Genomic DNA, 13413 nt, shown 5'->3' on the forward strand with positions numbered 1-13413 from the left:
ATTAGTATAAATCAGCGTCTTTGGAAAATCATATAGTGCTATCATAATTTTAAAAGAGGAAACAAATTCACAAATTGACCTAGTAATTCCATTTATAGGAAATCATCCCCCAGATACCTTGGCCCAAGTGCACCAAGATTTATATAGGTAGTGTGTTCATTGCGACTCTTTGCAATAGTGAAAAACTGGAAATAACCCAAATGCTCCACAGTATGGTAGGCAAATAAATTGTGGTACATCTATGTTATGGACTATGTGGCTATTAAAAAGAATGAGGTAAATATGTACATTATTAATACAGAGAGGTCTTAAGATGTATGGTTAAATAAACAGAAAACTCAAGTTGACAAAGCTATGCATTTAATATAATAATATTTGTGGGGGAAAAAGCTGTATCTGTATATCTGCATTGGACATCTGAAAGGCTACACGCCAGAGTTAAGGTGGTTATCCCTGCAGAAAACAATAAAATTAAAATTTTATTTTGAGAAAAGAAAGCACTCCTGTTTAAAGTCCAGAGGCCCTTATTTGTAGTCTGGGCAATGACACTCTATGACTCAAGGAAACTCTATTCACTTTTTTTGAGCGGAAGCTTTCTCTTGTGTAGACTAACAATGGTAACATTTATCTCTTAGTGTTGTGATGGGTGAGATGAAATAATAGATATGAAAACCCCTACTCAGAGCAGGGACAGATCCGTATAGCAATTACGGAGGGCAACGTGAGGAGGAGGCATGAGGCTAGACCTTGAACGGTTTGTCAAGGTCTGGATTTAGTTTGATTCCTGACTGTCTTTTCCTAACAGTCAACAGGCATTTATTTAACAAGGGTCTGCTACAAAACATGATGTGGGCTTTTTAGCCACTTACCTGCCTTGAGAAGCAAAGGGGAAGCTTGGCGCGTGCGCAGTGAGAGCGTCTTTGCCGCGCTCTGCCCTTGTACTACAACTCCCAGCAGGCTCCGCACACGCTTCAGGCGCGTCGCTGACTGGTGACGTAACGCCGTAGCGCGGGGAATTTCGAGTAGCGGTGGAGCGCTGGAGGCCAGTGGGTGCTGGAACCCCCACCGGCCTACCTAGGAGAGACCATGGACTCCCTAGTCGAGCCTCGGTGGCCTCCAGGCCTGGCAGTCATGAAGGTGAGTGCTCTGGGGATGTGGGAGTTCCCGGGTGTCCGCGGGAGGCCAGTCCCGGTGTGAGACGGAGAAAAGAGGAGGCGCGAGGTGCGAGCTGGGCCAGGGTACCCGGCTCTGCTCTGCCACTTAGCGACTTGGTAGATTTGGGCCTCAGTTTCCTCCTGCCGAGAAGTGACGGGGTCAGGCCTCGGTCCCTCGTGCTGAGCTTAGGTTGGCCGTCTTATGGAACCGGGTATTAAGCGGTTCAGCCACAGCAATAACAATGACCTCGAGAAAAATAGTCACTCTAAACAGTGAAAACGACAGTGACAGCTAACCCTTTCTGAGGGCCTACTACTTGTCAAGCATATGTAAACTCTTGCGGCACATTATTTGAGAATTTCCCATTTCCTTTACATTTTTTCATTTCTTATAACTACCTAGTGCTGATTGGCTTCTCCTGACGTGTCCTCTTAACAGTTTGTATCTCTTTTAAACGAGATCAGGGCTCATGCTCAGCACTAGCCTTTCATTTCATTATATTATTTCACTTAAATAACATGGTTGTTCTTGGCAGGGCATTCCAGTTCCATTTACAGTAGCAGTGAGCCCTGTGTGCTTGATCAAGAAGAGCAAACACATTTTGCTGTGCTAGCTAAGAATCAGTTACTTCGTTTTTCTTCTTGATCTGTAATTATATATTTCTGTTTGTGACTGTGTGCAAGATCACTTTCTAGTTCTACTCCTCAGTGTGGTAAATACGGGGATTATGGTATCTGTCCCCGCTGACTCATAAGACTGATTTTGAGGATTAAGTGAAGGGACTTGGGGGAGGTTAAAGTAAGTATAAGGCCTTTCTTCTTTCCATCACCAGTGTCATCTACGGTGCTTGGGGACTTGAGATAGCCCCATCGTGAAAAGCTGACATTGGGGAAGGATCTAGGAAAGATGTAGTTTTGGAGTTGTGGTGGCCTTGGTATCAAGGTACTTTGGAGGAGAACATAGATTTGAGTTCCAGTGGTCTTGGGTTAAATCTGGTCTCTGGCTCTTATTTCACTGTGTTATCTTGGGTTGGTTACTCAACCTCTCTGAGCCTGAATTTCCTCAACTGTAAAGTGGAGACAAAAATAAACAGTTTATAGTGTTGGTTAAATGAGTTGATCTGTGTGAATAGGGATTCTAGCTGGCTTATTCACTGTGCTTAACACAATGTCTGGCACATAGTGCATGCTTAAAGATTATTTGCTAATTGGTTGAAGGTTCTAAGTATCTGGAAGGAGTAAGCATTCAGTTAATATGTCTTTATTATAATTATTAGCACTTAACATGTGTTGTTTCTTTCCCCCCTTTTTATTTGTTATTTTATTTGTTATTTTGAAGATTGAATTGGATAAAGGAAGTAAAAGCTTTGTAGTTTGTAAAGCTTCTTGCTTTGTAGATTTAAGCATATTTTACCACAACTTCCAGAGTTCTTTAGAGGCAGGTTCCATGTCTTCTACGGATTTGATGTCTCACCACAGCACCTGAGAGTGTTCAGTGATGGAGTTGATTGAGCCCATATTAGAATCATGGTGGAAAGCCAGCCCCCTCCAGTATTTTCTTTTCTGTTTTTTTAATAGCTCTTTATTTTATTTTAATTGTTTGTACCTATTACTACTCTTTATTTTGCCCAATCCCCCCCGCCCCAGCAACCACCAGTTCTCTGTATTTAAGAGTCGGTTTTTTGTTTGTTCATTTGCTTTGTTTTTTGGATTCCACATAAAAGTGAAATCATATGGTATTGTCTTTCTGTCAGACTTATTTCACTTAGCATACATAATACCCTCTAGGTCCATCCATGTTGTCACAAATGGCAAGATCTTATTCTTTTTTAGGGCTGAGTAATATTACATTGTATATATATGCACCGCATCTTCTCTATGCACTCATCTATTCAATGACATGGGTTGCTTCCCTATCTTGGCTATTGTGAATAATGCTGCAATAAACATAGGGGTGCATGTGTCTTTTCAAATTAGTGTTTTCATTTTCTTTGGGTAAATACCTTGTAGTGGAATTACGGATCACATAATATTTCTGTTTTTAGTTTTTTGAGGAAACTCCATAGTGTTTTCCATAGTGGTTGCACCAATTTACATTCCTACCGACAGTGCAGGAGGGCTCCCTTTTCTCCATATCTTCACAAACACCTGTTATTTCTTTTTTTGATTCACACCATTCTGACCTGTGTGAGGTGGTATCTCAGGATGGTTTTGTTTTGCATTTCCCTGATGATTAGTGATGTTGAGCATCTTTTCATGTATCTGTTGGCCATTTGTATGTCTTTTTTTGGAAAAATGTCTATTCAGGTCCTCTGCCCATGTTTAATGGGATTATTTGGGGGTTTTTGGTGTTGAGTTGTGTAAGTTCTTTCTATATTTTAGATATTGACCCTCATTGGATATATCATTTGCAAACATCTTCTCCCATTCACTGGGTTGCCTTTTTGTTTTGTTGCTGATTTCTTTTGCTGTGCAAAGCCTTTTATTCTGTGTAGTCTCAATAGTTGATGTTTGCTTTTGTTTCCCTTGCCTGAGGAGACATATCTATAAATATGTTGCTCAGGTGATGTCCAAGAGATTACGGCCTATTTTTCCTTTTAGTAGTTTTATGGTTTCAGGACTCACGTTTAAGTCTTTAATCCATTTTGAATTTATTTTGTGTATGGTATAAGAAAGTGGTCTAGTTTTCATTCTTTTGCAGTTTTCCCAACACCATTTGTTGAAAAGACTGTCCTTTCCCCTTTGTATATTCTTGCCTCCTTTGTTGTAGGTTGACTGTATAGGTGTTGGTTTATTTGTGGGCTCTCTTTCCTCTTCCATTGATCTATGTATTTTAATCCCTTTGTAATGTATTTGTCAATTTCTCACCTAGTTTTTGCTTGAACTTTTTCCAGGAATTAGCTGCTCCTGGAAGTAGCAGCTAATTTTGAAATTCTTTCTTATACTAAATAAAATCTGATTCCAAATCCATGGTTGCTAACCTAGGATCCATGGAAAGACTTTCGTATCCAGAATTATTTATAAGAGTTTTGTTTGTGTAGGTTTTTTTGAGAAGAGAGTTCGTAGTTTTTATTCATATGTATAAGGGGATCTGTGACCCAAAAAACTTAAGAACCTTTCCTCTAGGTATTAAGTCTTTTCACTCATTTTCTACTTTCCCCTTCCACTTTCCCCTCTTCTAAGTTGAAGAAGTCCTAGAGCATCCACTTAACTGCTCTCTGTTTAGTGGAGTGCATGTTACGCTCTTGAAATGGTATGACTAGAAGTTTGTATACAAATATTATAGCTCATCTGATACAGTGTCACCTTCCACAAATCTTGCTCAGTATGTGTCAGAACCACTCCTCCAGAAGAGGGTGGTATATAGAAGAAAGCACAATAGAGATGCCAGGACTCTGGCTTCTAGCCCCGCCTCTGCTCTTAATTGGTGTGCAACACAGTCCTCTAGCTTTTTGTGTCAATGGTAGCTTACCATCCAAAATAATGGAAGATTTTGGCATTTTTATGTTTATTTCCCTGGTTTTATAGTAACAGGACTTTTGGTTTTGGCAGATTATAAATGGAGTATGTGTATATAGTAGAAAAAATTAAAATTCCTATTAGGATAAAGGAGAAAATGAAAGTTCCCCATCACCCTACCATCTGGAGGTAACCATGGTTTAATATTTTTGCTGTTTAATGTGCGTGTATGATGTGTATATGCATTTAAAATTTGGGATCACTTTGGAGTTGACTTCTTGGGTTTGATTCGACCACTTATAAGCACTGTAGGCTTCATCTGTAAAACTGGAATAGGTGCTATAGACTTCATAAGATTGTTAGGGAGATTAAACTGTATAATTCTATTGTAATGTATTGTAGATTTGTTCTATGATTTTTTTTAAGTTTCCATTAAAACATGAACATTTTCTCATGGCATTAATTATTCTTTGAAAGTGTGTTTTGTTTTTTTTTTTTAAGTGGCTACATAATATTTCATCATATAGACTGTTAGTGACATTAGTCTTTTTTTGTTTGTATTTTTAAAATTTAGGTAATACACTCATGGTTTAAAAATGTGAAACAAAGAGTAAAAGTCTCCCTCCCAATCTGTCCTTTATCCAGTTTTTTTACTTCTGTTACTATTATTTCTTTATTGTGTAACTTTTCAGGATTTCTTTATATGTATACAAGGTAAAAATAGAATACATTTTTATTCCGCTCTCTTTTTTTTTTAACAAACAGTAGCATACCTTCTTTTTTTAAATTTCATTTTAAAGCTCTTATTCACTTATTAGTGAGAGAGAGAGTGAGCGCATGTGTGGGGTGGAGGGGCAGAGGGAGAGGGAGAAGCAGGCTCCCCGCTGAGCAGAGAGCCCGACGAGGGGCTCGATCCCAGGACCCTGGGATCATGACCTGAGCTGAAGGCAGACGCTAAACTGACTGAGCCACCCAGGTGCCCCTACCTGACTTCTTTTTTGCACTTATTTTGGCAATCTTTCCATGTTGGTACATGAGTGAGCTCTGTCTTTTTTTTTTTTTCTCTTAAAAACCGCTCAGTATTCTTACTGAATGGAATAAATTTTAAATGATTTAGAAGATTTTGCATTGTGAGAATAGATCCTTTCCTATTTGGATTGCATTCCAGGCTGACACACATATGTCTGACTTCTCAGATTGACCACGTCTTTACCTTCTTCTGCCACCACTGGCTCCAGCTCTTTCCAGGGCTTCCTCAGTTGGCTCCACCATGTAGTAATTAACATGTGGGACCGTGCAGAAAGCACTGGACTGACTGCCAGCAGGGAGACAGGAAGTTTAGTCCTGGCTTAACTCATGCCCAGTTATTTGTGTGTGCTTCCTCACTTGTGAAGTAAGGGTTTTAACTAGATGCTTTCTGATGTTTGGCTTTAATAGTCTCTGATTTTGTTCTTAACCTGTGTGGTGAATGGTTATTGGTACCTTTCACCCAACAGTGACTGTGGGCCAGGGAATGGGGTCTGAAGAGGAAGAAGCTTGGAGTAAGTTGGAAACACATGGTTAATGGAACAGAAGTGGAGTAGCCCTTTTGTAAAGGGTTGACAGTATGGACCAGGAGTCTGTACCGTGTCCACTTTATCTGTCGAAAGCTTTTTCGGTAACTTGACGATTGAATGTGTAAGTCATATGAGGAAGGTTTTTCTTGATTTGTCAAGATTCCTTGCAGTTTATGTGGAGTTAATTTTGAATTTGTATATTTGACAGAAGAGTATTCTTAAATTGTTTTTTTTAGGGGATGGAGAAAGAGTTCTGTGGCAGACATTCCAGTCTTGGTGTTTTTCTGATAGGTATATATGTATTTTTGCATTTCAGACAATAGATGATTTGCTGCGGTGTGGAATTTGCTTTGAATATTTCAACATTGCAATGATGATTCCTCAATGTTCACATAACTGTAAGTATGCATTGTCTATGTGAGTTAGTAAAAATGTGATTTTTACACAAGGTAGTGTTAATTTAACACCCAATGTAAGTACACTTATTTCTCACCTTTACCTCCTCTATCTTGAAGTTTTCGGACGATATTTTCTGCTGCCTTCCTCTTGGGTATATATTTATTTATTTTTATTTTTTTAAAGATTTTATTTGTTTATCTGAGAGAGAGAGAATGAGAGACAGAGAGCATGAGAGGGGGGAGGGTCAGAGGGAGAAGCAGACTCCCCGCTGAGCAGGGAGCCCGATGCGGGACTCAATCCCAGGACTCCAGGATCATGACTTGAGCCGAAGGCAGTCGCTTAACCAACTGAACCACCCAAGCGCCCCGGGTATACATTTTTTTAAAGCAGAAAATTATTATATTTCAAAATGCAACTTCTGTACAACCAAAAAGTAAAACATCACTGTAAAATGTTGGTGAGAAAACGTGGTATTTCCTTTGGCAAATGGTTGACATCCTTAGTCATAAATGATCTCTTTAGACACCGGTAACAAAGACACTAATATTCCAAGGGAAATGAAAAAAACAAAACAAAACACAGAGGAAAGTGAAATAACAAAAGAGTAGTAAGGTTTAAGGATATATGAAGATGTTTGAACTTAGCAATAACAAAAGAAAAGCAATTTCTTTGTAATGTCATATTATCAAAGATTAAAACACTGACATCTAATGTTTGTACTGTTTTAGAAGAAGTCTCGTAGGCAAACACTGGGGGATAAGATTGGTGACAATCTACTATTTTGGGGAAACCTCTACTTTTGACTCAAAATATAAATTTTGGATATCCTTAATTCCAATGAAGTGGAACTACTGGGACTATTTCAACAAATTAGGTGGAGAAATTAAAAATAATCTATATATAAGCATGTTCACTGCATAGAAAATTAAAACTAATGTATGGGCCCATGAGACTATTTGCATATCACTTTATTTATCAGTATACCCCAAAAGGATATGCACAAAACTCCATTAACAGATAATGTTGGGGAGTAGAATTAGGAGGGGAAAAAAGCATTTAAGAAGTAAAAATACTATTGTTCACAAATTTCTGTGTCCTTGGAAATCCAGAAAAAGATAATTTTTTATGAATCAATTTTAAATTTACCCTGATAAGTGATAAGTGAAAGTTATAAATATGTGCACTTAAGACTTATGGGAACACTGAAATGAAACCTTACGATGACACCATCCTGAGCTTCTGTGTAATAACATCTCCATCATTCAAGCTTCCAAGTTTTAGTCCAGTGTCAACAGGGAAAGCAGTCAGCATGTCTGCTTACAGTTCTCTCTAGTGACACCCTCTAGGTAACTTTGAAACATGAGCTTTCCCAGTCCAATTTTTTGATCTGTGAGGAACATCCAGTCCAACACACGTAAGAGGAATATATGTACATTATGAAGACTGTCTTTTGGATTTGAAGATGGTGGTAGAAGCGATACCATCGGTTTCCTATTTAGTCATCACACTCATTTCGCCAAGGGGTATTCCTGGGACCAAAGATGGGAGTGAAGAACACTTGGAGGAGTAATACTGGCAGCAGAGCTCTGGTGGCACTATTTCTTGCTGTTACAAGCAAAGACAGCAAAAGTATGTTTTCCTGGAACTATCATCTCCTGTGGTTCCCAGTTAAGACTTATGAATTAAGAAAGTCCATAGGACAAGGAATGTTCCTGATGTCAGCTGTCTTCAGGCCATCTGTAAATCTCTTCCTTTCGTGTTCATCTCAAATCCCATCTTCTCCCATATTCTTTCCTTGGGTCTCCTCTTGGATATTTTTACGCCTTTTGTAACATTAGGGCAGTAAAGATCTTGGTCACTATTTGTGGTTCTTTGTTTGCCTAATACTTTTAGGTGTTAAATTTCAGAATTTTTGTTTTGTAACAGGTTAATGCATAGGTAGTTCAACCATGTAGTCCTTGGCACGAATATATAATTCAAAGTTTAAAAATATATTCAAAGTTTAAAAATCCCAGTGGGAGAATCTACCAGTAAAGAGCATTACAATTTTATCACTTACCTTGCTGTGTGAGGCTGGAAAGACTCTTAAATTGAAATTTGCTTGTACTTAGCTTCATGAGTCTATTATGTATTTTTTATTCTGTAGCTTGAGGTGCTTAACACATAGTGGTGAGCCTGTCATTGTCATTATTCAGGAGCTATTTTCAAGTGATTTGTCTTGGAAGGTTAAAAAACAACAACAACAAGGTAGGCTTAAAAAATGATTTTGGTGGATAGTAGTAGCTTTGGTAAGAAGTTTCTATAGCAAAGACCTAAGAGGGTGGTGGTGGTAGCAACATGGGTATTAGAGGTGTACTTAGGCTTGATTCTTGACTCCCCAACTTACAGCTGGTTGAATTTGCAAATGCTAACATTTCTTCAAATGTAAAGATTTGATGAATAATTTCTACTTTAGAAGATGATTGTGAAAATTCAGTGTGCAGAACCCAGTGTTTGGCATGTTATAGGCCCTTAATAATTGTTAGTTCCTTTCTACGTTAGATTCACATTAGTAAAGATAAGTTTGGGGGATTGTTTCAAAATATGTATTAAAATAATCTTTATTTAGGTGTAATTTACATATAATAAAATACATCCATTTTAAATGCAAAATAAAGTGTACAAGCATCAGTGAGGTTTGACAAAGGTATATACCATGTAACCACCACAATTAAGATATAGTACATTTCATTCCCATGATAGAGCACTCCCCATCTTAGTCAATATAGCCTCAGGCAGTAATGTCTGTGTCTGTTTCTGGACTCTTTCCTGTTCTATTGTTCTCTGTGTTTATCCTTGTGCCAATACCACACTGTCTTAATTATTGTAGCTTTGTAATACATCTTGATGTTAGACATTTTAAGGCCTCCCATTTTGTTTTTCTTTATCAAAATTATTTGACCCTTTTAGGATCTTTGCATCTTATATGCATTTTCATATAAATTTTATAATCAGATTGTCAATTTCTACAAAAAACACTGCTGTATGTGCATTGGGATTGTTCTGAATTTAGAGATCAATCTGGGTAGAAATGACTTCTTAACAATGTTGAGTCTTCAGTATATGAACTTGATATATTCCTCCATTTTATAGCTTTAATTTCTCTCAACAATATGGCTTAGTTCTCATTGCACAGGCCATGAACATAGAAATACAATTTTTTTTATTGACCTTTTATCTTGTGATCTTGGTAAATTCACTTTTTAATTCTAGCATCTTTTTTGTTGATTCCTTCAGAATTTTTACATACACAATCATGTCATCTGTGAATAAAAACACCTTTATTTCTTACTTTCTAATCTCCATGCCTCGTATTTTTTTCTTGTTTTACACAGGCTAGTACTTCTAGTACAATGTTAAATAGAAGTGATGTGGGTGGACATCCTTTTCTTAGTCCTAATTTTTTGGGGAAATCATTTAGTCTTTTAAATACTATGTTAGCTATAGTGTTATATTCTTAATACATTTTCATAAATTTATCAAGGTGAGGCAGTTCCTTTCTTAATTAGCTGAGAGGTTTTTTTTTTTTTTTTAATCATAAATGGGTGTTGAATTTTGTCAAGTGTGTTTTCTGCATCTATGGAGATGCTCATGATTTACTTCCTTTATAATGTTATAGAATTGCTTTTTGATTGTTAAAACAACCTTTTATTCCTTTCATTAAATTTACCTTTTTAATCTTAGCAGTTGAGTTTATTGGCACAGAATTTTTTCATACTGTTCCTTATTACTCTTTTCCTTCTCATGTCTGAAGGATCTGTAGTGATGGCTCTTCTTATTCCATATACTAGAAATGTGTTCTCTTTTTTCCTTATCTGATCTAGCTAGAGGTTTATCAATTTTATTGCTCATTTTGGAGAACCTGCTTTTAGTTAATTGTTCTCTATATTTTGTCTTTTTTCTGTTTCATTGATTTATACTTTCATCTGTATTATTTCCTTTTACTTATTTGATATTACATCTTTATTTTCTCATAAAAGCATATGAAGCTATAAATTTTCCTCGAAGCCCTGCTTTAGCTGCATCTCACACATTTGATATGTGTTTTCATTTTTTTAAATTTATAACTTTTTTTTTTAAGATTTTATTTATTTAACAGAGAGAGACACAGCGAGAGAGGGAACACCAGCAGGGGGAGTAGGAGAGGGAGAAGCAGGCTTCCCGAGGAGCAGGGAGCCAGATGCGGGGCTCAATCCCAGGACCCTGGGATCATGACCTGAGCCAAAGGCAGACGCTTAACGACTGAGCCACCCAGGTGCCCCTGTGTTTTAATTTTTATTCAGTTTAAAATATATTCGAATATGCTTTGTGATTTCTCTTTGACTCATGAGTTATTTAGAAGTCTGTTCTAAATATTTGGGAGTTTTCTTGATATTTTCCTGTTACTAATGCTAATTTAGTTATGTTCTGGTTGGAGAACGTATTCTGGTTAGAGAACATAATCTGTTTGATTTCAGTTCTTTAAAATTTTCTTAGACTTGTTCTGTGTCCCAGCATATGGTATTTCTTGATTAATGTTTTATGTATACTTGGAAGTCTATTCTGCTGTAGTTGGGTGGAGTATTCTATGTCAATTACTCAAGTTGGTTGATAGTGATCTTTAATTAATCTTTACCTCTATTGGTTCTTTATTATTTTATCAATGAGAGAGGAGTGTTGAAATCTCCAACTATATTATAGATTTGTCTAGTTTTCCTTTCACTTTTGTCAGTTTTTGCTTTATGTATTTTGCAATGTTTTTATTAGATGTATGCACATTTATGGTTATTTTGCTTGATTAATTGACTGTTATCATGAAATGCCCCTCTTTAACCCTGGCAATATTCCTTGTTCTCAAGTCTGCTTTTTTCTGATGTTATTTATAGCCACTCCCACTTTTTTAAAATTAGTGTTTGTGTGGTTTATCTTTTTCCATGTTTTTATTTCTAAACTACCTGTGTCTTTATATTTCATTTGAACTTTTTGTAGACAACATATATTTGGGTCTTGCCCTTTAATTCTGCCTGACAATATCTATTTTTACTTGGAATATTTAGACCTATACTGTCTAATACAGTGGCTGCTAACCACATAAGACTATTTACATTTTAATTAAAATTAATTAAAGTTAAATAAAATTAAAACTTTGGTTTCTTGCACTAGCCACATTTCAAGTGCAGAATAGCCACATGTGGCTAGTGGCTTCTGTGTTAAACTGTGCAGATAAGTAACATTTCCATTATTGCATAAAGTTAAAGTAATTATTGATAAGGCTGGATTTACATATACTGCCATTTTGTTTTTTATTTGTCCACCTATTCTTTCCTCTCTTTCTGCCTTTTTAAGAAATAGTTGAACATTTTTTAAGTATTAAATCTTTTCCAGAGTTGCCTTACTAGCTTTGCTTCTTTGTTTTATTATTTTAGTGGTAGTTTAAAGTATGCCACTTTAACTTATTACAATTTCCTTTCAAACAATATTATGCCACCTGAATAGTGTAGAACTGTTACAGATGTGTACTTCTGTCCTCTTCCTGTCATCTTATTGTTGTCTTTCATTTTATGTGTACATATATTGTAGATACTACAATACATGGTTACTATATTTGCTTTAGACAGCCCATTATCTTTTAAACAAATTAAAAAATGTCTTTTGTATTGTAAATACAAAAATACAAAAGGTACTCTCCTTTGTATATATCAAAGTTAACTTCTGGTATCATTTTTATCCTCTCCGCTACATTTCTTGTAATGTACATAAGCTGCCAAAGAATTCTCTCAGCTTTTGTTTGAAAAAGTTACTTCATTGCTCTTTGAGAGATGTTTTCAATGGGTATAAATTCAGGGTTAATGTTTTTTCCCTTTCAGAATGTCATTCTGACTTTATTGGTTTCAGATGAAACCAGGTGTGGTCTTTTTATTTATAGCTTTCTGTATATAATATGCCTTTTTCCCCTGGCTGCTTTTCTTATTTTCTTTTTATCACTGGTTTTCAGAAATTTGTAATATGCTTTAGTTTGGTTTGCTTTGTATTTGTCCTGTTTGGGGCCCCTGAGCTTTGGGTTTATATTTGGAAAGATTTTAGTCCTTGTTTCTTTTGAGTATTTTTTTGTTCACATACGCATCCCATGCTCCAATACTGATTCCAGTTAAATTTTGTTAGACCTTAACTGTTCTTTACTTTACTGCTTGATATTTACCTACAGAGATTGAGACTCTCTGTTTTTTCTTTTTCTGTTTTGGTCTCCCCCCTCACACCCACCCTGCCTTTCTGTGCTTAGTTTTGGATAATTTCTTTTGCTATGACTTCAGATTTATCCATTTTTAATTCTGTAGTATCTCATCAGCTGTTAGTCTCATCCAGTGAAATTTTCATTTCAGATACTGTATTGATCATTTCTAGAAATTTCATTTTAAAAATATTTTCCACTTCTTTCCTCATTAGGTTCATGTGTGTGTGTGTTTTAAGCTTTGAATATACTGAACATACTTCTAATGGCTAGTTTAACCTCTCTATCTGCTAATCCATTATCTGTGTCATTTCTAAGTCTGTTTCTGTTGACTGATTTTTTTTTTTTTTTTTTACCCTTCCTGTTTCTAAACCACATATTCTTGTTTCTTTGCATGACTGGCAATTTTTGGTTAGATGCTTGCCATTATAGTATTTACCTTTTTGAGTGGGTAGATTTTATTGTGTAGCTTATTGGAGTGTCAGGCTGTGTTGTGGCAGGCAGGTAAGTTACTTGTGGGTTAGATTGATCCTGTCAAGTTTTGTTTTTAAGCTTTGTTAGTGTGGGTTTAGAGTAGCCTTTTCTATAGGGCTGGTTT

General features: G+C 36.4%; 1 protein-coding gene across 1 annotated transcript in view; it reads left to right on the forward strand.

Moving 5' to 3' along the window:
• Positions 1-1086: 1086 nt before the first annotated feature.
• RAD18 (RAD18 E3 ubiquitin protein ligase) overlaps positions 1087-13413 on the forward strand; it is a 98208-nt gene continuing 85881 nt past the window's right edge. Inside the window, exons 1-2 of the mRNA XM_021695067.1 lie at positions 1087-1137; positions 6486-6567. Coding sequence (XP_021550742.1) covers positions 1087-1137; positions 6486-6567 — 133 coding nt within the window. The remainder of the gene's footprint in view (positions 1138-6485; positions 6568-13413) is intronic.

This window comes from Neomonachus schauinslandi, chromosome 1 (genome assembly GCF_002201575.2).
Source record: "Neomonachus schauinslandi chromosome 1, ASM220157v2, whole genome shotgun sequence".
NCBI classification, from domain to species: domain Eukaryota; kingdom Metazoa; phylum Chordata; class Mammalia; order Carnivora; family Phocidae; genus Neomonachus; species Neomonachus schauinslandi.